Here is a 26,133-nt window from a genome sequence, read left to right as displayed (position 1 = left end):
GAGCAGCTCCAGGTTAAACCCTGGCCTTCCAGGGGACACCGTGCTCTTCACCACTGGGCTGCAGCTCTGACCAGGAGTGCGGCAGGGCAACCTGCAGGGGGAGCACGAGCGGGAGGGCCTCCCTTCCCAGGCTCCCATGCAGCCCTGGAACAGCCGCCCCCCACCCGCCCAGGTCTGATCCAGCTCTGAACAGCCGCCCCCCACCCGCCCAGGTCTGATCCAGCTCTGAACAGCCGCCCCCCACCCGCCCAGGTCTGATCCAGCTCTGAACAGCCGCCCCCCATCCGCCCAGGTCTGATCCAGCTCTGAACAGCCGCCCCACACCTGCCCAGGTCTGATCCAGCTCTGAAAACCGCCCCACACCTGCCCAGGTCTGATCCAGCTCTGAACAGCCGCCGCGCAGCGCGAGGCGTGGCCCAGTTAGCGCCCGTTCTGCTGAGCTGCAGTGAGCAGCAGCAGTCTTATCTGCACCCAGACCTCAGAGGTGCCAGCAGGGACCGCTCCTCTCTCTGTGACCCGTTTCTGGGAGTCGTGCTTCCTTTTCAGGCCTCTGGGAGTACTTCAAGAAGTTAGTAGGAAACTAAATGAAAAGATAAGTTTATTTTTCTGCAAAAAAAAAAAAAAAAAAAAAAAATTGAGGAGGCTGGTGTTGGGGCACAGCAGGTTAAACTGCAGTTCTGGGTTGAGCCTTGGCTTTCAGCTTCTGACCCAGCTCACTGCTAATGCATTTGGAAAAGCAGCAGCAGCAGACGGCCCTAGTGATCAGGGCCCCCTTGCTATCCACGTGGGAGAACCTGAAGGCCTTCTAGGTTCCTGGCTTCAGCCTGGCCCAGGCCTGGCTGTTTTGGCCATTTGGAAGAGCTGTCTGTCACTCTGCCTTCCCAATAAATAAAACAAAATCTTTAAGAAGCTTATGAAAATGTGCATTATGAAAAACTATGTGTCAATTTCAAAATTTCTTTGCACCATAATAAACTTAACTTTTTTCCCACAGGTTTTAAGTACCCTTGTATATGGTTTCCTGTTAATTAGATACCAAATTCCAAGGTAAAAATGTAGACCCCTTCTCAGGAGTTTAAGAGAAAAACAAACAAATAAACAGAAGTGGTGCTGAACCCAAAGTAACCCAGTAAGTCATTCTCTCCTGTACCATGACACGGGGCCAGCACGTTCTGTGGAATGTGAGACGAACAGCACTCAGCTGATGACAAGGCTGAGACTCAGACGCTGTGCTGTTGTGACAGCCCCCACCCTGGCCTCACCAGGCCTCCATCTCCTCTGAGATCCTCATGGAACCGAGGGCGGCGGCGGCGGCGGGGGGGGGGGGGGGTGTGTGTGTGTGTGCCTGCTGGCGGGCCTGGCGGTCACCTGGTAGGCCTTGTTGCAGATGCCACAGCTGAAGGGCTTCCCTCCGACGTGGGTCACCATGTGCCGCTCCAGCATGGAGGGTGCACTGAAGATCTTCCCGCACGTGGGGCAGGGGTGGTACTCCTTGGAGTGCACCTCGTGGATGTGCTTCCGGTGGTCCTGCAGCGTGGGGAAACTCATCCGGCATTTCTTGCAGTCATAGGGGTCTTCTATGTCTGGTTCCGCAAGGGACATCCATCCAGGGAAGAGGCAGAAGGAAAAAGAACACCACAGATGGCAGTCAGTCCCATGCAACTGCTATGCCTGGCAACAGCCTGAGACTGCTTAGATGTCGCCCGGGACCACCGGCTCCCAGGACGAGAAGTCAGTGCAGCCACAGTTCGACTCCCCCACCTTCATCCCAGGAGCTGGGCTTCCTCTGAAGCACGAATAGTTCACCCCTGTCTGCAGTGGGCACTGTGAGCTTTTCATCCAGCGCCCAGAGCATCACTGTGCCCTTGGTCTGCAGTCTGACCAGAGAAACCTCTCCTTGCTCCTCAAGTTAGGTTCCGCCATCAAATCATTTGCACAGATACGGTTGAATGAGTGATTTGTGACAGGTGTTGTCTAAGTGCTTTGTCACATTAACTCACTTAATCCTTCCAAGAACCCTCCGGATAGGGTCCATTATCATCCCTACTTCACAGATTAGGAACACTGGGGTTTGGAGAGGTAAGCGAGTACCTTGGCCAAGGGCACAACTCGGAAATGACTGAACTTGGCAACAGTCCTGGCTTTGCCCTGCAAGTCCCTGCTCTGTGCCACAAGCTTACAGGGACACAGCAAGTCCTCAGTGAGCCCTCCCAGAGAGACCTGGCCCAGGGAAAGAACACATTTGCCAACCTCGTGACAACACACTTCAGCCTTTGTTTTGTTTTGTTAAGCAACAGAAACAGAAAGCTAGATGTCCTACTAATAAAACCCTCCATCTGCAAGGGCTCAGCCTATGGATCCAGTCTTGTACACGCACAGAGTAATTCCGCAATCCTACACGAACCTCTGGTATCGTGAACTAGCTTCCCTGTGGTGTGAGCTCCTGAACTCCGTTTACACTGTTGTTCTCTTTTCAAGGACTTATTTATCTATTTGAAAGGCAGAGGGACAGAGAGAGGGTGAGACACAGAGAGATCTTCCATTCACTGGTTCACTGCCTACAGCCACCAGGGTTAGGCCAAGCCCAAGACTTCCTTCAGGTCTCTCCTGTCGGTGGCAGGAGCACAAGGACTTGAGTCTGCTGCCTCCCAGGCAGACGAGCAGGGAGCTGGATCAGAAGCGCAGGGTACCCAGGACGGGAACAGGCGCTGCTCTATGGGATGCCGACCCCAACACATAGTGCGGGCCCCTACACTGCCTTTTAAGACACTTTGATACAGGTTTTCACAAGCAGCGATCTGTCCTGAAGAACGGTGGGGGGCCGGGGGAGGCTAGATGCTGGGTCTGCTGTTGATGATATATTCTGGGGCACAGCCAAGTACTCTGGGTCCTTCTCCATTCTGAAAATGGGTAGTGTCTTCCCCTCTCCTGGCCTCCACATAACGGAAGCAGAATGTCATTTACAGAGGCTGAAAGACATCAGAATTGTGGTGCTGGATCTCAGTCATCGCAAGCTTACTGTGCCTGGATTTTCTAGGTAGGCTTGCAACCTCCCTGGGGGATAGGGGCCGCACTCTATGTTCCCCCCGCAGTGTCTAGCGCCCAGCCATGTGTGGGGCACACAGAAGCTGCAGCCAAGTCCCCGCTGGCCGGCTGGTGACGGACTTGGACGGTTCCCATGAGCACACGCTGTGAGATGCTGTATCTGCCAACAGCTAGAAAGTGGTGTGTGGGAAGCCGGGCGAGAGAAGGGTGTGCGAAACAGCCAAACGGCACCCGACGGGGCTGCTCTTGTCATCAACTCGCCTGGTGTTTGGTGAGCATTTTCTGTCAGGCGAGGAACTCCATGTTCTACGTGAACTATCTCGTTTAATTCTTACAGCAATCCAAGGGGACAGCACTATTATTTGCTTCGGCTTACAGAAAGACTCTAAGAGGCTTATAAAGGAAAAGTTGTTTAAGGTCTCCAGGAAGTTAAGTAGCAGGGTCAAGATTCAAGCCCACGCCTGTGTGATTTCAGTCTGAGTTCCTAGCACCCTGCTGGGCTGTGCTGATTATACTCCGGCTGCAGAGAGCGCCGCGTGGCCAGACACACAGCGCCCCACAACTTCCTGAGCGTGAAATAAGGAATCAGAGAATTTCTTTTTCCTCCCTGTGTGCTGTATGTTTTGAATGAGAGTGTGTTCTTGTCTGTATGAGTTCTAGCAGGAGGAGTGGAGGATGGGAGCAGGTCACACTATGAGTGAATTCACAAGGGAACAAGGGGCAAGCGACCACCTGCGATGGTGGACGCGCCTTGGAGAGTGCCTGGGATTCTTTCGCACGGCAACAGGATGAGCCCAGGACAGAAGCGGGCGGCAGTGTGGCGGACTAACAGGCATTCCCCTGTCTGCAAGCCCAGCAGCTACAAAGGCGAGAAAGCCTTCACACGTGACTTGTCAGTCAGGGAGGCCAGAGAGGAAGACAAGGAGACCGGCTGCACAGAGAGCGATGCGTGGCGCACAGTGCTGAGGCAGAACAAGCCTTCTCAGAAACAGAATGAGGGACTCTGGGTTCTGCAGGAAAATACGGGAGGGGAAGGCACCAAAAGGGACCCAGTGCCGGAGGTGACACCTCTGTCCCAATGCCACTGAGCGTCCGACAACGCACAATCTCAGGACGTACTGTGGAAGGTGTGCAGGTGAATGGAGAGGCCATTGGCTTGCCGGAAGCCCTTGCCACAGTCCCTGCAGACATAGGGCTTGTCCCCGGTGTGCGTCCTCACGTGGCGGGACAGCTCAATGGACTGGGCGAACACGGCATCACAGTACTGGCAGGCGTACATTTTCCCTGCAAATACAAATGAGCAGCAGTTAGAGCAGCATGCACCATTCACGGCACTCCTACAGACGAAAGCAAATTCTACGCCACGCCTCCTGGGAGGGGCCCTGAAACACCAGGTGGTCTGCAGCACGCTGGATAAGCAGGCTGAGCTGTCGCACACTCCTCAGACACAGTTCTCACCACACAGGAGGACCCGTCTGGTTCTCAGACCACTCCTCTCCCAGCCAAGAGATATCCTATGTCCAGAAACGCATGGGTTTGGATTCCCCAGACGAAGGGTCCCCTTCTCCTGGAGCAGTCAGCCTCATTTTATTTTTGACCTACTAAGCACAGAGATAGGACTGTGTAGAAAAAAGGGGTTCTTGAGTGGAGAGCTGCAATACAGAACAGTCTGGGGCTCAGTCCGTGACCTTCCTGGTGGCATCATTCTCTGGGTGCGCTCATCTCACAGCACCACTGGCCATCCACAACGACAGCTCCACATTTCCCCACGACTCCAGACACACATATCCAATCCCTACTGCTTTACCGCTGTATGTGAGGGCTGGCAGGTCTCCCAGATTCATTATATCCCAAACATACTTCCTGATGCCGTACCCCCATCCCCCTGTAACCCTTTCCCCCTCCCCCCAGTTTCTCCCACCTCAGTAAACAGCAGCATCATACACGTAGTTGCTTATGCCCCAAACTCCAAAGCCATCCTTAATTCCCATTTTCCCTTCGCATCTACTTCCGGAGTCCCGTCACTTCTACTTTCCCAGGGATCCCAAACTTCAATGTCTGGAAACTTCTCCTCATTGGACTTCTGCAACAGCCGCCTCCTGTCTCCCTGCTGAGCCCATCCTCTTGCCCTAGCCTAACAGTTTACTGTCAACCAGAATCAACCTGTGAGGAGGTAAATCACATCCCATCAGGATTGTGCTAGGTCCTCCTATGGCTTCCCGTGGAAGACAAAATACTGGCCCCCAGATGATCCCTGAAATCCATGACACACAGCCAAGGCCTTCATGGCTGGGACTCGAGAAGCAGCGGTGGCAGTGATGGGGCCAGGAGCCACGGCATGCAGGCAACCTCCAGAAGACAGGAAAGGCAAGGAACCAATTTCTCTTCCAGCGTCCAGGAGGAACACAGCTTTGCTGACACTTTGATTTCAGCCTTGCAAGACCTCCAGAGCAGCCAGATAATGCATTTGCTGCAGCAGCAACAGTAACGGATTTCACAGAAAACCCAAAGGTCCTCACACCTGGGCTTGCTGGGCCCCGCGGGGACCTGGCTCTGGTGACCTCTCCGGCCTAACTTCCACCGCTCTGCCTCCCTGCCTCTGCTCTAGCTCCTCCTAGGTGTTCGTGGCCTCTCAAGCAAGGCCAGCTCATTCCAGCTCCTTCCCTGCAAGCAGAGGGCTCTGCACTCACGATGTTCCAAGTCCTCCCCTGGCTACACCTCTCACCCCACCTGGGTTTCTGTCCAAAGCCAGCCCTCTGAAGCCCCAGAGAGAGCCAGAGCCTCCACCCTGCATTCCACTGGCTCGCCCTGCTCTGTTCCTCCACGGCAATGACTCCAGCTGAATTTATATCTCACAGCTGTTTGTTTACTGCCAGTCTCATCCCCTGTGACAGTATCTACAACAGCCCCATGCCTGCAACAGTGCTCAGGAAATGCACTCACATGCAAGTATTTATCAAGGCCTACTATTACCAAATGTCATTCTAAGTTCACCCAACACAGCAGCGGGGAAAAAGAAAACTAATAGGTCTCCCTTCACAAAGCTTGCCTTCTAGTAGGGGAAGACTGTACCTGGAATAAATGGATACTATGTCACATGATAAGCACTATGGCAAAAATGTAACGCATGGAAAGGGGCTGGGTGCCGAGATTTCCCCTAGGGGCCGAGGAAGGCACGGCACGAATGCGAACTTGGAGGCAAGGAAGGAAGCACGCACGCAGGCGGCTGCAGGGAGCTGTCCCAGAGAGGGACTGGCAGGAGCAGAGGTCTTGGAGCCAGTGCCTGGCAGGTCTGAGGCCTGGCAAGGAGGCGCAAATGGGCAGCAGAGTGAGGGAACAGTGGTCAGCCCAAGAGAAGTGAGGCGGGAATCGAGGGACAATCAGGGAGGGCCTGGCAGGCAGCTGAAGGGGTCGTGACTTCCACACGGAGATGAAAAGCCAGGCAGGGTTCTGAGCAGAGGCAGCAGGTACTTTTTCAAGTCCTGAGCAAAGGAGACGGTGAGAAGGCTGCTGTGCCCATCCCTGGACGGCAGCACTGTCACTTACGCCTCCATGCACTGCACTGCCCTTCCTCCAGCTGCACTAGAAATGCCCACTCCACTCTGCCCTGTTGCCCGGGCACCAATCCCATCACCACCCAGAACCTGCCCGTGACTGTCTCAGTACTCCCTGCCCGCTGAGACGCCAGCTGTGAGAGCAAAGGTTCCAGCTGAGGGGCTCAGTACCTGGCATCACCTGATCCACAGGAGGAGCTCAATCAAGGTCTGTCCCATGCTCAAGTTCATCTCAAAGCTCCTAGAATTCCTGGCTGTACGTAAGCCCTGGGACACTAACACGGTAATACCACGGGAGCCAGTCTTTGTTCAGAAACTCTCACAGTAAGCATGTCACACGCCTGTGCACACGTGTTCCTAGTCGTCTGTGTGTCTGGAGGCTCAGTTCTGGTTTTGTTTTCAGCCCAATGCCAAACGGGTGCTTGGGCAGCTCAGGAGAGCAGCTCCAGGAGCAATGAGGGGCTTGCCCACGCCTCACCTTCTGAATGTTTCTTCTTGGTGTGGTAGGCCAGGGCAGAAGCTTGGGTGAAGGTCATGAGGCAGTGTTTGCACATGAATGGGCGGTCCCCGGTGTGAAGGCGCAGGTGGTTCTTCAGGGTAGAATTGGCCGCAAACTTGGCGCCACACTCCTCGCACGAGAAAGGCTTCTCATCGAAGTGCTCCGTCAGCTTGTGGTACTGCATGCCTGGGGTGGGGGGAGGGGGAGGGTTGGGCCAGGAACCAGAAAACACACAGGAATCCATGTCATGGGGCCAGCATGGGGCCACCCAAGAGTTCTGTCACAGGCCAGGCTGCAGAAGGAAGCACAACATGAACCTGGGGGCCAGGCTGTGCCAGCTCCTCCCCCACATAGCCACGCTGCTCGTCTGCCCACCAACCAGCCTCCCTCCTAGCGAGGTCAGGCGAACAGTGCCGTTGGGCTTATCGTCCCCCACCCTGCTGTCCCTCCTCAACAGGACCTCGCCACCCAGAAAGAGGGAAACAAACCTCCTAAGTGTCACTACGTTTATCCAACATCTGGGACATGGCAAATAATTCTGACGTACAGCCATGGTTTCTGTGGTTCGTTTATCATTAAGGAATCAGTACAAGGGAACGTGCGGGCCAGGCATTGAACAGCTGGTTATAAGCATGACTAATAACAGCTACCAGTTACTATGGGCTAATTCTACTCTGAGTACTGTACTGGTGTTTAGCTGTTATTTTAAATCTTTGAAACAACCTGAAAAAGGAAGTGGTATCAGGGTAGCTGCTTAACAGGGCGAGCGAAGCGCAGAGAGCTGCTTCCAGACAAACTGGGCGCCTCAGTTTGTGGGGCCCCTCCGTGTTCCTCACGGCACACAGTCGGAGGCAAGGCCCGGAACCCAAATCCGACATTCAGAGGATGTCATTCCCCACTGTACCTGAGGCGTGGGCGAACTCCCTCCCACAGAGGTCACAGGTCACCGGAAGCCTTTTCTTCTTCTTCTTGGGGACCTCAGCCTCGCCGCCTGCACCGTGGACCTCGAGCTGATGCCTCTCCAGGTCCTTCTTGGACTCCCTGGTCTCGCTGCACTCCTTGCACTGCACCTGCTTGCTCTTGGCCGCCCGGCAGCGCTTCTCGTGTACCTTCAGGCGGCAGTAGAAGTGGAAGCTCTTGTCGCAGGCCTTACACACGAAGCTCTTCTTGGCAGCGTCTGGGGAGGCAGAGGTGTCTTTCTCTGGTGGTTCTGGCAAGGAGCCAGCCTCTCCCTGACCGTTCTGTCCCCCAGACCGCCGGTCGTCTGCTGCTGGCTCAGCCGCCCTTGCATCTTCTGTGTTGCTGGCTTCCAGGTGAAATTTGTTGCTCACCTCCCACACTCCCTTCTCTCCGTCTTCCTTAGTAAGGAAACCTACACAGGAGAGAGATGTTGTGGCTCTGGAATTCCGTTTCTATCTTCCTCTAGAACTCTGCTAATACACTCTTAGAGGACACTGGGGACCGCAGAGTGCGTCACTGTCACCTTTACTTTTCCAATAAACACAAACAGCATCATCTTCCACCTGTGTCTCCAGTCGGCACGTAAAACACCAAGTAACTTAAGGAAGTGATGAGCCCTTCTGTGAGCCACTGCCTCTTTCCTCAATAAAGAAACAGGCCCCCAGCCCCACTCTGTTCCTTACCCAGGTACGCTAACTCCTGCATGACGGGCTGCAGGCCTGGAAAAGATTTATGGACAGTGCACAGGAGGTGACATATTTCGGTGACGGAGACTGATGTGTCCATGGCTCTGCTCAGCACCGTTTTCAGGGAGGCTTCAGGGCTGGCTGTCTCAGAGGAAATGCTCAGAACCTAGACGAACACCGTAAGACAAAGTGCTGGGTTAATAGCAGCAGATTTTGCCATGGTTTTCAACTTAGGAAAAAAAAAAAAAAAAGAGCTAATAGCAGGAAAGCAGGAAGGCACCACTAATCTCTAAGGAGTTTATATTTCTTATGATAAATGTAGTAGAGAACGCGGCTTTCACAAAAAACACCAGGGGAAGTAGCAAACCATAAAAGGAGCACGGACCCAGACCAATGCGCGAGCATCTGCAGACACAAGCAGGGAAGCCTGAGATGTTCCACGAAATACTTCTCAGAAAAAGCCAACCTCCTCAAGAACTCTGCTGGATCTTAACACTAAAACCTTGGAAAATTATGGAATTGGGGTGCTTCCATTTTGAAGCTCAGGATAATTTTTCTTTTTTAAAGATTTATTTATTTATTTGAAAGTCAGAATTACAGAGAGAGAGGTCTTCCATCAGCTGGTTCACTCCCCAATTGGCCACAACAGCCAGAGCTGTGATGATCCAAAGCCAGGAGCCAGGAGCTTCTTTCAAGTCTCCCATGGAGGTACAGGGGCCCCAGGACTTGGGCCATCTTCTACTGCTTTCCTGGCCATAGCAGAGAGCTGGATCGGATGTGGAGCAGTCCAGACTTGAACCAGCACTTATATGGGATGCCGGTGCTTCAGGCCAGGGTGTTAACCCACTGCACCACAACGCTGGCCCCAGGATAATTTTTCATAATAGACAATTGTCTTCATGTCTAATATCTAATTTTAGATAAAAAATATCTAATTTTAGATATTTAGAGGGACCTCCCCCCTTTTTAAAAATTTGACTGATTAGAAAGGCAGAGTTAGAGAGAGGGAAAGATGATTAGAAAGGCAGAGTTAGAGAGAGGGAAAGAAACAGAGTGAGAGAGAGACAGAGAAGTATCTTCCATCTGCTGGTTTACTCCCCAAATGGCCAAACAGCCAGAACTGGGCCAGGCTGAAGCTAGGAGCCAGAATTTCATCTGGGTATCCCATGTGGGTGCAGAGGCCCAAGCACTTGAGCCATCCTCTGCTGCTCTCCCAGGTGCATTAGCAGGGAGCTGGATCAGAAATAGAGCAGTCAGGCTATGAACCAGTGCCCATATAGGATGCCAGTACCACAGGTGGTAGCTTAACCTGCTGTGCCACAGCACTGGCCCCAAATACGGACATTATTTTCTTTCATACATAACAAAACAGCATTTTAAAGAAGGTTCAAATAGGGGCTTTAAAGAGACCAAGAATATAATTTCAAAGCCATCCTCTTTCAGAAAGTTAGAGCTATCAGCAAATTCAGTACACTGAGAAAACAAAGCTGATCCATCCACAGATGGCCAAATGGAACTTTCATTTTGGAAGATACTTTATTTCTGCTCTTTTCAAGTCTATCTAAATAAACCCAATGTCCCCAAAGGCAGCCCTGAAACTAATTAGTGAGGTTAAAACCCCTCAGCTGCAGAAGCTCCATCTCCGACGTGTGTGGCATGTGGCAGTCTCGCAGATGACTCTTTCGTCTGATGTCCCAAAGAAACACAAGCCATCTTTGTCAGCTTCAAGGGTCTGACCAAGGTGTGGCTAGGAACAGAGTCAGAAACCAGCCTTCTGCACTTTCCATGCCTGCCTGGGCCAGAAGGGCACCACAGGCGAACTCGTAGTTTAATTCTGTGTTCCTTGATTCTTCTCTCCTTAGGATGCACGTGATCCTGGTCTGGACATCCCTGGATTCCCCTCCAGCCCCCACCTGGCTTTTCTGATGCTGGCCACATTACGAGAAGCCTTACAGAAAATGAGTTGGCATTATTTGCTACCCCATATGGGAAAAAGCTTTGTTCTATGTTTATCTTGGCTCTTTTTAGGAGCCAGAATAGAACATGTAATACGATCAATTTCATTTTCCCTCATCGGAGAGAAGACACTGCTTACAACACGCTGGAGAACACTGTCCTTGTGTACCTTGAATTTACCTAGGTTTAGATGGATGAAACGAGTCCAGATTTCAGGCACATGGCCCTGGATGAGTCCTGGCTTCAGGTGCAGGCACCGTGACACAGTGGGCTCAGCTGAAGCTTGCATCCTACACAGGAGTGCCAGAGACGGTCCTGCTTCCTGCTCCCTGCTAATGCGCCTGGGTGGCAGTAGGTGATGGCCCAAGTACTTGGGTTCCTGCCACCCAGACGGGAGAGTTCCCGGCTCCTGGTTTTGGCCTTGCCCAGGCCTGCCTCTTGCAGGCATTTGGGAATCAAACCAGCAGATGCAAGATTTCTGTGTCTCCCCCATTTTATCACCCTGCCTTTCAAATAAGTAAATAATTCTTTCTGGGGGACAAAAAGTCCCAGCTTCATCTCTTACCTGCTGGAGCATCCTAGACATGTGAATTACCCTCCTGGAGCCCAGGCTCCCTTGGCCCTTAGATCTGGTAGGTCTAAAGGAGTCAGGTGGTTCTGACACCGGCTGAGCACGAGGCTGGGCACAGAGCTGGGGCTGTGCAAGCACGGTTCCCCCGCAGGAACGAAGGCGGCCCCAGTTACCCACTTGGCCAACGCCCTGGACCGTGACCTGCTTATCCCCCCTCACACCTCGTTCACAGCTTCCGCCAGGTGCTCCTGCTCTGGGGTGAGAGACTTGAGCTCCAGCCTTTGTTGGATGGCCTCTCTGATCAATCCGCTATGCCTCACGACTGCTTCCAAGGCAGCACTTTCTGGAGTGGTCACTGCAAGAAAGGGATTGAGGGATTGTTAGTAGAGCTCAGCACCTTCCCTCAGCTCTTCATAAGAACGCACTTCATCTGCCTCCCACACAGCAAGGCAAACAGAACACAATAGCGAATGTTTAGAGTTAACAACGGCTTTTTTGTTCCTTTAAATTTACAAACTACAGTGAGCTGGAACAAAACTGCCAGTCCCTGAATCTGAGGGCTGAGATGTGGACAACGACCGCAGGGGAGCAGGCGGATAATAATCTCTGGTGGAGGCAACACCACGCAGAGGTCAGGTAACTCACCTGCCCGGAAGAAGGCGTCTGCACCAGGCTCCCTTCGTACTTGTTCCATGAGCAGGTTCAACGGGCAGGGCTTGGCTTCCTGAGCCACCAGCAGCAACTGCCAAATGGCCGTCGCAGAGAGCGTCTGCTTTTCTAGCACTGCTGACGTCAGGGAACTGAATCCCCCTGAACCACGGTCACGTCTCACCAGCTCCTCCATGACCTTCGAGATGCAGCACACACGCACGTGAGAGACGCAGTCACACCCGGCCCGCTGCAGGGCTGCCAGCTGGACACTGGCTGGCAGCGGAGGGATTCTGGTGCTGGGGGGAGGGTCGTTTCCAACCTCTTTCACCTCCCTCAACCTGAGACCTCCCATGCAGGACAGAGGTCTCCATTCCTGCTCTGAGTGCCTCTCCCCATCACCACAGGAAAGACAACCACCCTAGTTGCTATCCTCCCTTAGAAACTGAGTCAATTTCTATTACTCCTTCTCTACTCAGTATTTCTCAACACAGCTGTGTATGTACATTTATGGGAACGGAAACATAAGGGTAAAAAGTTCATGGAAGATGGAATTAGAAGATGTTTGTTTTGGTGCAAAGTTTGAAATCCATGCAGTTTCAGGAAACGAACTGCCTGAAGCCCCCGTGTGTACAGACACATACACACATATACATTCTTGTCTATTTTTGTCGTTTCCCTCTCATTCCACTTTACGTCTCCTCTCCCCAGCCCCGCTCACCTCTCTTTCTCCAGGGGCTAAACCCCTCACATGTGAGATCAGCTTTAGTAACATCTGGTTGTCTGTGAAAATCTCAGAGAGGTTTTCCTGATACCGTCTCAACAGCTCCGTCCCATAATCATCAGGGCTCGACTGGCCTGTGAAGATGTGACCAAAACAACGTGTGATGCGACAAAGCCTCCTCAGTGTCTCCTGCAGAAACTCCGGGATGTTACCGACGCGAGGAAGAGAAACCTGTCCGAGAGCTGTCTCCTCTGCAGAGCTGAGCCCAACTCCCAGCTGAGGCCTCACACACCTAGAGTCAGATGCCTCTGGTCTACCTTAATCATCTGACACTTCAGGGTCATAAAACCACTAACACTTTGAAAGTTGGTGCCTGGTGGGAGAAGCTGGGAACTGCCCCTCAGGGGGTAGTTAGAAGGCTGTTACTGAGATCAGATGGGCGGATTCAAGGAGTGCCACTCACACGGCCGAGGTAAAGCACCCGTGTGGCACTCCAAAATACAGCAGGCAGAGATGGTGCATGAGGCTGACCCAAGTTCTGCTCAACGTCCTTGAGCCAATCCGGTAGGGATTCCCGTTTAAGAGGTCATGTTTGTTTCAAAGTGAAGAAAAGCCAAAGTTTCCCTTAGCTTTGTAGATATTTAAAAATTTTTTTCACCTCTTTGTCCCAGCAACTCTACATCTAGACACCAAATCTTAAGAAATTATCTGAAGGCGTAAACAAGACAAACCACATATGATGACAACTGGAATTGCCTATCTCTGTGGTGATGACCAGGATACTAACAACTAACGCTCATCTGAGTGCCCACTCTGTGCCAGGCACTGGGTCAAATGTTTCCCAAGAACTATCTCGTAGCAGGCACATACAGGATGAGTGCAATAGGCACCAACATCCCCATTTCAGAGAAAATGAGGTCCAGAAAGGTTAAGTCACTTGCTCAGGGTCACACAGCTACAAAATGAACCCACATTTTGCAAACACATCCTTATGATGGGAAGTAAACAGCTGCCAGAAAAACAGAATTGTATTGTTTAATGGGGGAAATCCTAAGAGTAAAAATATGGTAGAATTTCAATACTATAGAAATAATGTAATAGATCAAACATGTCAAAATGTTGATACTGACATACTTTAATAGGATTTAGGTCATTTTCTTCTTTATTTCTTGAGTTATTCCAGTCTGAACGAGTGTAAGTTAGAGGAAAGATCTTTCCCTTCCCGAGTAGCCGTTTCCTGAAACCCACCTCAGTCCTAACTGTTCTAGGGCAGGAAAGAATGGCTCAGCCGGTAACCTATCTAAGGGATGGGATGTGGGTTCCTTTCCCCCAACTGAATGGACACAGAAGTCAGTTCTGGGACTGCTGCAACCAGGCAGCTCTCAAGTGGGTACGCGGCAACCAAGCTTTTGAGTCTCTGCTGCTCACATCTGTCCACCCGGCTCCTCCAAACGCTCAGCCTGTGAGACTGCTCCTTTGCCTTTCACAAGTGATCCTGGAAGATCCTGGGGAAGCTGTATGTTAGTCAACAGAACCAGAGAAGCACCATGAGGGAGAAAAGTCATCCTCAATTTCAGCTCTTAATTTTGGCAATATTGAGAATTGCTGATTTGTGATAGCTAGCTTCTGTTGTGCAATGACATTTCTGAATATTATCTTATCTCTCCCAGCACGGAGCCAAAAGGGTGCTGTAAGCCATAATTTTCTGTAGCAGTAGTTCCAGCCCAGAGAGTCAACAATTAACGAGTACCTGTGGCACCGGGCAAAGCAGCTAACCTCTGCAAATTCTCCAGCAGAAGGCCCAAGTTTGGGAACGTCATCCTCACGGCCTGGAGGAGTTTTACCACGCTCTCAGCAGTCAGGGTCTTCTCTTCAGACATTCTGTGCAACCAATTTTCTATCGTCTCCTTGGGTGTTCCGCCCTCACAGCAATTCAGAATCACCTGCAGTGGCAAGCAATCATCCAGACACCAGAGATGGCAATTGGAAATGTGTCTGACACTCCACTGGAAACCCCGGCAAGCTGGCATTCCGGGACACTCTGTCTCCACACCCTCCCTCCATGGCCTATAGCAGTACTTTTTCTGGTCTCTTCCTTATTCCATTTAAACAACAATTGAAAAAATTCTCCAAATCGCACTACGGAAACCTTTCTCAATGGCAGATCAGTGCAGATGCTTTGCCTACTCGCTTGTGTTTTGTGGAAATATTCTTACACGCAGCCTGCAGGACCCTGCAAGGAGCTTTACTTCCAACCTGGTTCTTCAGAAGAAACAGAGACTGGCAATTAATATACTTACAGCGCTTTTCAGTCTCTGCTCAGTAAAGTTCAGATACTGGGATAGCTTAGAATCACAGCAATTCTATTGTTTTATTTCCTGTTACCTTATTAGAGTGGTAATGTGAATTCCCAGATAATCTGTGTACTGCATGAGCAGACGGCCTGTCTGGATTATTTTCCTTGTGAGCTGTTTATTGCCCATTCCTTGTGTTTTCAGTGGCCACATGTATCAGCCACATGTATCCGTCTTAATTCAACAATGCCACCCCCTGCTCTCCTCTGGTATGCAAGGGGATTTTCTCAGTCCAAAGGGCATAGGGCTCTAGCAAAAGGTAAAAAGTAACACACACACACACACAAACCCCACGAGATATTTCACAGATGTTTTCCTATTATAACAGGACTATTTCTTATCAGACTACAATGGGCTATGTATGGCTTGGCTCTCTCTAATTCTCATGGATTCGATAAAGCAGGGGACTGTTTTCATACTTATACTCCATAGATCCAAGCAAGTGAACTATGAGCTTGCCTTTGGGATGTGAGCTCTCAGGAGAACAAGTCAAGCCAATCAGTCATGGCAGCATGCCAGAGGCTGCTATTATCAAATTAACTCTCACTATAAGATAATGCATTTACCTCTTAAAACTAAATTGGTTTTCCATACATACGCGTGTGCACACACACAATATATCTAGTTGTTATATTCCTTGTCAGTACAGAAAATCATGCTCTTTAAGGTCTAAATATACAGTAGATTAACTAAATGCATCATAATTTAACAGCTTATATCTAAAAATTATACCAATTTCAGTGTGAAATCATAAGCCATAACCTGATATACAATGAGGCAGCCAGTAAGCATTTATGGGCTTTACAGTCAGATCCAGTTGAAACCCTAGTTCTATTATTTATTGTTTGTGTCACCTTGGGCAAGTTATTTAATTCTTTGAGCCTTACTTTCCTCATCTGCAGAAGAAGTAACAATACCAACTCTTGCCCAGTTGTTATGGGGGTTCTGGAAAACGAAGCTGCCGTTGGCACAGGCTGGAGCAATGCCATGGACATGTGTGATCTTCAAGAGGTGACAGCAGCGTTGATACTACTGGGAGCCAAAACGCAGTGGTTAAGAAACTGCTCTGATGAGAAGCCTAGGTCCCTGCTGAATTTGGGTGAGCTCCTTAACCTCCCTACGCTTCTGTCTCCTCATATTTCAAGTGAAAATAAAATCCATGACTTAATGTGCCTGGGAAGCAGCAGAAGATGGCCCAAGTCCTTGGGTCCCTGCCACCCACAAGGGAGACCTGGATGGAGTTCCTGGCTCCTGGCTTCAGACTAGCCCTTCCCAGATTTGCAGCCATTTGGAGAGAGAATCAGTAGATGAAAATACTTCTCTCTCTGAAACTTTGCTTTTCAAATAAATAAATTAATTAAATTATTATTTATTTATTTTTTTGACAGGCAGAGTGGACAGTGAGAGAGAGAGACAGAGAGATAGTTCTTCCTTTGCCATTGGTTCACCCTCCAATGGCCACTGCGCTGCAGCCGGCGCACCGTGCTGATCCGATGGCAGGAGCCAGGTGCTTCTCCTGGTCTCCCATGGGGTGCAGGGCCCAAGCACTTGGGCCATCCTCCACTGCACTCCCTGGCCACAGCAGAGAGCTGGCCTGGAAGAGGGGCAACCGGGACTAGAATCCAGTGTGCTGGCGCCACAAGGCGGAGGATTAGCCTATTGAACCACGGCACCAGCCTAAATAAATAAATTCTAAGAAGAAAAATAATAACAACTAAAGGTCCTCAATAGGGGCTGGCATTTGGCGCAGCAATGAAGTTACCTGAATTGAGTTCACGGTGCCTGCTTTGGCCAGGCCTAGTCCCTGGCTTACATAGGCACTTGGGGAGTGAAGCAGAAGATGGACGATTTCTTTCAGGTAAAATTAAAATAAATAAAAATTTTAAAATGTCCTCAACATATTGCTTGGCACACAGTCAGCAATAAACAGGAACTATAGTAATTCCTATTTTTTATGTCTGTTTCTAGTCCTGATGTAAAAACATTTCTATTTACTGTTTCTTACAAAAATAAACCAAAGTATTTAAGGATAAGAGACAGGGCACCTACAAGCAGCATCATTTCATCATGGAATTAAGTTCTAGAATGCCCGGTTGTACTTTCAGATGATGTAAAGTACTCTGGCTATTCAATCAACATTCACCTCTACACTCCCATTTTATTAGTTTGTTTCAGTTTTCACGAGAAGGAATAGCTTAATGAAGATCTGGTGGAACCCCAATCTTAAGAAGTGTTTTTGTGATTTATAACTAATTCAAGTTCTTCTCTTTCAGCGTTTTGTGTCAAGTAAACTGAAAGTGACAGAGAAAATGACAGTGTGGTCTATCTTGCTCAGACAACAAGGCTAAGTTTGGGCTCTACCTATGAATGCCATTTCACCAAGATAATGAAACAGTTCAAAGGACACATTCAATCTAGCTAATAAGGAAAGGGTTTGAATGAGTAATTGGATGAACTCACTAAACAGGGAATCAGGTACCACGACAGCTATAAGCAGCTTACATACACTGAGTGCCTGAAAGGGCAATCTCAAGCAAAGGAGAAAAGAGGAGTGCAATCTCTTCTCTCTACCATTTTTCTCTAAGACATTCAAATAACACAGAGAGTTCACAACATAATTTGAAAAACAGTTTTGAGATTAAATGTTTCCATTTACACACACACACACACAATAGAAGATCAGAGAAAAATAAAATCTGGGATACAGTCCTATGAATCCAGCGCTCAGCTATATTAGTGGTTTCTCAACTCTTCGCTACTGAACATTTAAGTCACCCCCCCTCCAGTTTTAAGAATTGAAGCCACAACAGTCCTCTATCCCTATTCTTCCCTTTGAGATATAAAAATATTTTTAGCACAAAGTTGAAATCAATAGCACCAACAACTACAGTTATCTAGTTGCACTGCGCAGCCCCGCCAGCAGTATGAGGATTTTAGATGCTAGCTGGGGGGAGAGCAAATCGGTCCAACCTTCCTGAAGGGCAGTCTGGCAGTAGGCATCCAGCAGCGGGAAATGTTATCCTCTCTTTCCAAAATGCTACTTCTTGGAAATTATTCTAAGGAACTAAGTTGAGAAGCTTGCACACAAAGATATGTTTGCAATGATGTTCTGTGGAGTACCATGTATAATGGCAAAGAAATTAAAAAACAAAAGCCCAACGATAAGGAGTTAGTGAATTAAGGTATACCCATTAGAATATAACACAGCTACAAAAATCCACATTGTACACATTGAAATAGAAACGTATTAACATACTAAATTCAAAACCCAGTTAGGAAGCCGTATGTTCTGTATAACCTCATCCCAAGATGACTCAAACAATGAAGAGTGGGGACACTCGCTCCAAATGGTGGCAGTGATTATCTCTGAGTAGTGAGATTTGAATTTTTCTTGTTTGCTTGTTTCCAATTTTCTACATAGGGTCATTTCTGTAAAGAGGAAGCGTGTCATCATAATGACAAATGTGCCTCAACACTTTAACTCTTGGTGTGCCTGTTTATAATAAAACTTCACCGAGTGTGAGCAGGTAAATCACGTACTGGTCTGTCTGTCTGTCAAAAGGTTAACTGTCTATCTATCAAAATGTGCACAGCTCTCGAGGCTGCTGCAAGGGATACGAAGGGTGTGACACAAGAATCTGGATTCCAAGGTATTGACTGTATACCAGGCACAAAAATACCAAGGTCAAAAGTGCTTTGTGCCGCAGACCAGGTGTTCGCTTGTTTATTTTTTAAAGTGCTGTATGAGTGAGGAAGGGGGAGGAGCTACTTGACAGTTACCCTTTTCTCAGTGCAGGGCAGGAATCCCTCCTTGGCTGTTTCCAGGAACTCCACAATGGGCCTCAGCTGTGTCACACACTGTATCAGGCCCTCTTTGTGTTCGAGTAATAGGACAGACAAGGTCTTTCCCTGCTCCGTGCTCCCTGGGGGAGAAAGAATTAGAGACACACAAGAGAAGCTAGTCAATTTGAAGAAAATGACAGCATGGTTTGTCAAGAGATCTAACAGAATAGTAAAGTGATTCTCAGCTTATTCTGAGCACCTGAATGCAGAATTGCTTTTAGAGAGGAAAACACTTTATTATTCTGTTTAAACTCTATGAAAGGAAAAATGTTTCATTTATCTGTTGAAGCACAAAGCTGGAGAGGCAGCCAGAGGTTAACTTTTGGTTGGCAAGGCCACTGCTTTGTACCTAACCCAAATGAGAGAAGCACCAGCCGTTAAGTGCTGTCAGTGAACCAGCTCACCTTGGGCACTCAAGCCATGGATTTGGCTATGTGGCTTCTGAAAGGCAGAACACGGCTGGTATTCTCCAATGTTAAGGTAAGAGACTAGTTAACTAGGGGCTATAAATGGAGACTCAAATTGAGCTTGTAGATATTTAACATGCAGCTTCTAGAACTGGACCCAGAATGCATATGGAGGCCACTTAGTAACTAAGCCACTGGAGGTAGGCACCTTTGGAAGGAATGAGCATTAATTACAGCACCCACCTTGGGGAAGCCCTGTTTCTGCATCTTTGGGTGTTCTGTGTAACAGAGCTGTCTTGACTGCAGGATTAGAATCCTGGCACAGCCTCAACAGGGACACAACAGTCGAAGCATCCAGGCTCTCGTCTCTTACTTTATTCAGGATTCTCTGAAATGCTGAATGTCCTTCACCCCTAAGACATTCCACTAGAGTCTGTGGAACAAAGGAGAGAGACATTAGCCAGGAGTAAGAACCTCACCGGCACTTTCTCCCCCACTCCTGCTGTCTCAGGCTCCCACTCTGTCCTCAGGAAGACCCTGACTCCCGGCACCAGCCTTTCCCATGCACAGGCTTGCCCTCCTCGTCGCTGCTCCCAAGTCCGAGTTTGTCATGCGCTAGGACAGTAACTTGCCTACTGTTCCCTCCTCCTAGAGTTCTTCAGGACAGGACCTGTGTGTTCCAGAGCTCTGTATGCTCAGCCACTAGCACAGCCTGCTGCCTAATAGAAGTTTGGTGAATTTTTAACAAACTGCATGCATGTCTTTCCTAATTATACCTCTGTGGATCTTATGACATTTTGAGTATTTCTTGGACAAAGATATCTGAATTTCAAATTTGATAAGCTGTCATTTTATTATTTGAGAATGCAATTAAAATCTCACAATTTATGAAAAAAGCACACTTAAATCATTTATAATATGAATGACAATTTAGAAAGACATGGGTCTTACTACTTTCAGATAAATTCTGTAATAATTAAGGCTAACAACATGTGGGCTTGTAGCTGTCAGTTCTAAGTACATACAATTCACATATTAAGTACCCCATGTTAATCGCTTCCAATCTGAAGGGGCTTCAGAATTTCTTCCCTTAAGCAACACTGTCTACACAGCAGGCCTTGCCTCTGGCCTGGACTGCTTGATCTTTCTGTGGTACGTGGCATTCCTATTGCCTCTAGCACCGTTCTGCTCTGCCACTGTGGGCGTCTTGGGTAAGACCACTCACTCCTCCGCAGCCATCCTCACTGGCTCTTCCAAATGCATAACCATAGGCCGTACCTGTGATTCATCTTGATCCTTCATTTTTTCTCCCTTTGTACTTCTCTCTTAAAAGTCTCTAACATGTATAGCTTTTTTTTTTTTTTTTTTTTTTTTTAAGATTTACTTATTTATTTGAAAGTCAGAGTTACACAGAGAAAGGAGAGGCAGAGAGAGAGGTCTTCCATCCACTGGTTCACTCCCCAATTGGCCGCAACGGCCAGAGCTGCGCCGATCAGAAGCCAGGAGCCAGGAGCTTCTTCTGAGTCTCCCACACAGGTGCAGGGGCTCAAGGACTTGGGTCATCCTCCACTGCTTTCCCAGGCCATAGCAGAGAGCTAGATCGGAAGAGGAGCAGCCGGGTCTCAAACCGGCGCCCATATGGGATGCTGGCGCTTCACACCAGGGCGTTAACCCGCTGCGCCACAGCACTGGCCACACATGTACAGCTTTAACTTTTACCTTCTGCAGGTGACCTTCAAAACAGGCTCCAACACCCACCCCCATTTCAATCTGGACAAACTGGTTCCTGTAAGCCATGCCTCGTGCTCCAGAGGTCTCAGGGCCACATGTAAAACCAGCTCCCCATCTGGATGCTTCTAGACCTGGTACTACAATATCAACAAGCCTAGTGGCAAAAAAAATTCAAGTCAGCATTCCTTTCTTTGGTCTGACAGACTCTCTCTCACACAAATGGGAAGAAGGCCACCCCCACCCAGAAGGGAGATCCTGGCTCTTGGATTTGGCCTGGCCCAGCCCAGGCTGTCCAGGGCATTTGGGGAGTAAATCAGCAAATGAAGAATGATCTTTCTACTTTTTGGATAAATACATAAATAATAAAGTATTTTATGTTTTGTGGTCATCTCCAAAAGTTAGCTTAGATAAAATATAGTTTAATGGTCCACATTAAGATTTCATTGGGGTAACTTACATGAACCTAAGGTAACTCATTTTTCTCTATCAAAAAAAAAAACAAAAAAAACAAAAAAAACAAGAATATCATTAAAAAAATGTACTTATTTGTTTGAAAGTCAGAGAGAGGGGAAAGACAGAAATCTTCAATGGCTGATCACTTCTCAGATGGCCACAACGGCCAGGACTGGACCAGGCCAAAGCTAGGGGTCAGGAGCTTCATCTCAATCTCCCACATGAGGCTGGCGCCGTGGCTCAACAGGCTAATCCTCCGCCTTGCGGTGCCGGCACACCGGGTTCTAGTCCCGGTCAGGGCGCCGGATTCTGTCCCGGCTGCCCCTCTTCCAGGCCAGCTCTCTGCTGTGGCCCGGGAGTGCAGTGGAGGATGGCCCAAGTGCTTGGGCCCTGCACCCCATGGGAGACCAGGTTAAGCACCTGGCTCTTGCCATCGGATCAGCGCTGTGCGCAGGCCGCAGCGCGCCGGCTGCGGCGGCCATTGGAGGGTGAACCAATGGCAAAAAGGAAGACCTTTCTCTCTGTCTCTCTCTCTCACTGTCCACTCTGCCTGTCAAAAAAAAAAAAAAAAAAAAAAAAAATCTCCCACATGAGTGGTAGGAGCCCAGGTACTTGGGTCATCATCTGCTGCTTTACCAGGCCATTAGCAGGGATCTGAATCGGCAGTGGAACATCTGGGACTCAAACCTACGTCCACATGGGATGCGGGTGTCACAGGTGTTGGCTATACCTGCTATGCCACAAAGTCAGGGTCTCCCACATTTGGTAGCAGGGGCCCAAACTTTTGCACCACCTTCCACTGCTTGGGATGCGGGTGTCACAGGTGTTGGCTATACCTGCTATGCCACAAAGTCAGGGTCTCCCACATTTGGTAGCAGGGGCCCAAACTTTTGCACCACCTTCCACTGCTTTTCCCAGGCCATTAGCAGGGAGCTGGATCAGAAGTGGAACAGCTGGGACACAAATCAAACCAGTGCCCATATGGGATGCCAGTATTGCATGAGGTGGCTTACTCACTGTGCCACAACACCAGCCCCATGAATATCATTTAGATGGTTAATCCCCTTTAGTCAAATTAATTCAATTTTCATGCTTTTATCAGCTGATCTATTGTCTCCTTACAGCACCTTTTTGTTGCCCATGAGGCTGGCGCTATGGCTCAACAGGCTAATCCTCCACCTTGCGGCGCCGGCACACCGGGTTCTAGTCCTGGTCAGGGCGTCTGAGATAGCAGACTCCAAAATGGCTCTGGGGGACTTCCACCTCTGTATTCATCCATGCCTATGGGCTGACTGGCAAGACTACACAAGTAACAGGATACCATTTTTTTTTTTTTTTAAAGATTTATTTGAAAGTCAGAGCTACAGAGAGAGAGAAGGACAGTCAAGGGGAGAGAGAGAGAGAGAGAGCTTCTATCCATTGGTTCATCCCCCAAATGGTCACAATGGCTGGGGCTGGGTCAGGCTGCAGCCAGGAGCCTGGAACCTCATTCTGGTCTCTCACATGGGTGACAGGGGCTCAAAGACTTGGGCCATCTTCTGCTGCTTTCCCAGGTGCATTAGCAGGGAGCGAGATCAGAAGTGGAGCAGCTGGGACTTGAACCAGTGCCCATATGGAATGCCAGTGTCACAGGTGGTACCTTAACCTGCTGTACCACAATGCCAACTCCAGGATGCCACTTTTGAGGGCAGACCATCATGACTTCCATCTTGCACATTCTCCATGCACGTCTTTCTCTGCCCATGCTCTTGGAGAAGCCAAGCGGCCACACTGTGAGCTGACTAAGGTAGAGGCCCACATGGCAGGGGGCTGTATGCTCAGCCAACAGCCTTGAGAGTGGACAAGGAAGAGCTATTCCCCAAGCTGAGCCCTGGCGGGGATGCCGCCATCCTGGAAGGCAGCCCTGTGAGGGCTGAGGAGAGCACTCAGCCAGGCTTCATCTGTATCCTGACCCTCAGGGACTGCGAGATACAAAATGTGCTGTTTCAAGCTGCTAATTTTAAGAGTAATTGATGAACTACAGTGACAGATCGTAACGCAGACCCACCCCGTGTAACAGCCCTAGTAAACACGCTTCCTCCTCTGTTTCCCCCTCACTTCCTGCGTCTGCTTGTGCACCTGAATAGCTCCAGCACATAGCTGTTCAGCCTGCCCTAGGCTGTCTTCTTTTTACTTGAAGCTCTCTGAGTAATCCAAGCCCACCTCTCTCCTTACCCAATTTGTCTGGCATTATTATTCGAGCTAGTGGGGAAGAGCTGCCTTCATCAATGGTGGCATCTGATGTGCTTCTTATTATCCCTTCTGCAGAACTACTCAGCAGTGAAATTAAAACATTTGTTAACTTCACTGCACAGCAGTGATGCGAGGGTGACCATCTGGGAAGAGAAGCAGGAGTGGGCCGATGAAAGGGCCAGGAGGGAGCAGTCAGCTGCTGGCACAGTTCTGCACTCCAGTCTTTATTCCAGAACCTTCTGGGCACCCACACCAGACCCAGCATTCCCGTTATTACTCCACTGGCCGCCCATGCTGACTGGGGCTCCACGATGGAGTAAGCCCTTTTCAGAAAGAGTATCTCTGCCTAAACAGAAGGGCGTCACATACTGTGACAGGCTGCGATCACGTTAACAGACTCCAGGAGCTGAACCAAAATGGAGTCTGCCAAAGTGGCTCAGTTCTTTCCCCACACATTTGGAACTCCTCTGGTTCTCTGGACTTACAGGGACTTTCATAAATTCAAGTTAATGTATGGTCACACAAATAAAATACTCACGTATAAATATAGGGGTAAATTTGTGAGGAACCACTTGGTGTCTCCCTCAACTTCTGAGTGATGTACCCGCTTCCCCCAAACGTGTGCTTCCTGCCTTGGCAGCTGTGTGAGTTCCAGTCTCTCTCCGCCTGTTGACTCAGGTTCCCAGAATGCTGAGGGTCAGGCAATGGCGAGAATGACCTGCGCACGATCACTCAGCACCACCCCAGACACTGCAGTGGTGTCACTCCACTTCAGATGCACAGAGAGGTTAAGTCACTTGCCGAAGGTTTCAAGGACAGTGTAGAGCAGTCTGGATGAAACTGCACATTCCCTAGACCTGAACGCCCTTTCACTCAGTCCTAGCTCCCAGGTGTGGGGTGGAATCAAATCCTTTTAGATTGCATTCTTTTGGACTTATAGATTCAGCATTGACTTTGAACACTGGGAAATATCTAGATAATCTGTACCACTGTTCAATGATTAGTTATGGAGACTGGGACATGGTAGGTATCCAATGAATGTTTAACTGAATGGAATCCCTTGGCCATAAAACCATTAGCCCTCCTATCTATGGCTGCATATCGCCAGACTTAATAATTGACAGAGAGGAGGTTGGGAAAAACCACAACTTATTTTTACCTCTCATAGACTTGCATAACCAATCCCATTAGCTCACTCTTAAGAGGGTTACCCAGCTCTGGCAGTGAATACAGTCCTCAAAAGAGAGGCTTATAACACTGGACAAACCTCCCAAGCAGTGAAATGGTTGAAAACACCAGATTTACCTAGAAGACACTTGTTTGCTTTTGAAATAAAGTTGAAGGAGAAAAAAATATCACTAGGTCTTCCGCTCTGGGAGTTTTTCTAGAACTTTAGGTAAGAAGTGAGTCAAACAGCACAGAAATCAAAGTAGGAAAAGTTACCCCCTTATTCTAGTCCAAGATGCACTTTGCTTTATACACAATTCATCACAAGCAGGGACGTGGTTAGGAGTAAAGAAGGACGACATGAGACGTCCCAGCACAGAAACGGAAGGAGATCTGAGCTTGGCTTCACTCAGCTTAGTCAGAGCCGCTTAGCTCACTCCTCGCTCATTCTGATGGGCAGGGGATGTTATGCCAAGTCGGACAAGGCAGAGGCATTTCCCCACGCCAGCACCCATGAGCCCTCTCCTTCGTCAGTTCTGGCTTTGCTTTCATACGATCCAGACAGCTCAGCCTCTTCTCACGCTGCTGCAGTCACTGCCCAGGGAGTGGCTTCGCCACCGTTCACCATTTATCTCAGGACATAAAGTAACCACGACACTGGTTCATGACATCTCCCTAAACTCAACCCAGGCCACCACCCTGCCCATCTACTGTTCAGAAAAGAAACCGGCTATTTGATCCACCTCAGCCACAGTGCCCGTCACTCCGAGCCTTCACAAGCTCCAAAATGCTATATCCCTTGGGAGGTTCCTTTACTGACTCTCAAGTTATGTTCTCATGATGACCCTGACAACCACCAACAAAATCATTCAAAGCCAAAACTGTATAATTAGAAAAACAAAAATCTCCAAACAACCTTTAAAATTGTACTGACTCAAAATTAGGCTGCTCCAAGTGCACAGTCCTTAATACTGCCATCACCGAGGCCTCCTGACGACTCCTGCACACGCATCCCCACAAAGAATCGGACTTCCTTGCCATCAAGACACCGTAAGGACAGGGATTGAGTCTTACATTGATTTTCCTGGTACAGAGCAATTGCTCAGGAAACATCAGCAGGGTCAAGGGGAAAGCAACACTTGTGAAAACGTGTGTATTCCATGGCCTCCCACAACACCAGGAGGTTCCAGCAGATACACACTAAGAGCTCTGTTAAGCTGTTAACCTCTCCAGCACTGCTTCTCAAAGAGTGGTCTGCAGATACCACAACCAGCAACCCAGGGAAATTTGTTAAAGATTTAGA

At 49.2% G+C, this 26,133-nt stretch overlaps 1 protein-coding gene across 6 annotated transcripts in view; it reads right to left on the bottom strand.

Moving 5' to 3' along the window:
• The window catches only part of ZBTB40 (zinc finger and BTB domain containing 40), an 89,131-nt gene that overhangs the window by 14,493 nt on the left and 48,505 nt on the right, over nucleotides 1–26,133 (bottom strand). For 4 of the 6 annotated variants that reach the window (XM_062190593.1, XM_062190592.1, XM_062190594.1 and 1 more), the window contains 11 exons: nucleotides 19,491–19,680; nucleotides 18,778–18,920; nucleotides 14,394–14,586; nucleotides 12,641–12,777; nucleotides 11,917–12,118; nucleotides 11,493–11,626; nucleotides 8,742–8,910; nucleotides 8,003–8,470; nucleotides 7,078–7,284; nucleotides 4,165–4,329; nucleotides 1,369–1,583 (listed from right to left, as the gene is read on the bottom strand). In XM_062190593.1, coding sequence (XP_062046577.1) covers nucleotides 1,369–1,583; nucleotides 4,165–4,329; nucleotides 7,078–7,284; nucleotides 8,003–8,470; nucleotides 8,742–8,910; nucleotides 11,493–11,626; nucleotides 11,917–12,118; nucleotides 12,641–12,777; nucleotides 14,394–14,586; nucleotides 18,778–18,920; nucleotides 19,491–19,680 — 2,223 coding nt within the window. The remainder of the gene's footprint in view (nucleotides 1–1,368; nucleotides 1,584–4,164; nucleotides 4,330–7,077; nucleotides 7,285–8,002; nucleotides 8,471–8,741; nucleotides 8,911–11,492; nucleotides 11,627–11,916; nucleotides 12,119–12,640; nucleotides 12,778–14,393; nucleotides 14,587–18,777; nucleotides 18,921–19,490; nucleotides 19,681–26,133) is intronic. The other 2 variants (XM_062190595.1, XM_062190597.1) reach the window with 1 other exon arrangement.

This window comes from Lepus europaeus, chromosome 5 (assembly GCF_033115175.1).
Source record: "Lepus europaeus isolate LE1 chromosome 5, mLepTim1.pri, whole genome shotgun sequence".
In the NCBI taxonomy this organism is placed as follows: Eukaryota; Metazoa; Chordata; class Mammalia; order Lagomorpha; family Leporidae; genus Lepus; species Lepus europaeus.
The sequence above is the reverse complement of the archived record's forward strand: the minus strand, read 5'-3'. Positions and strand labels throughout refer to the sequence as shown.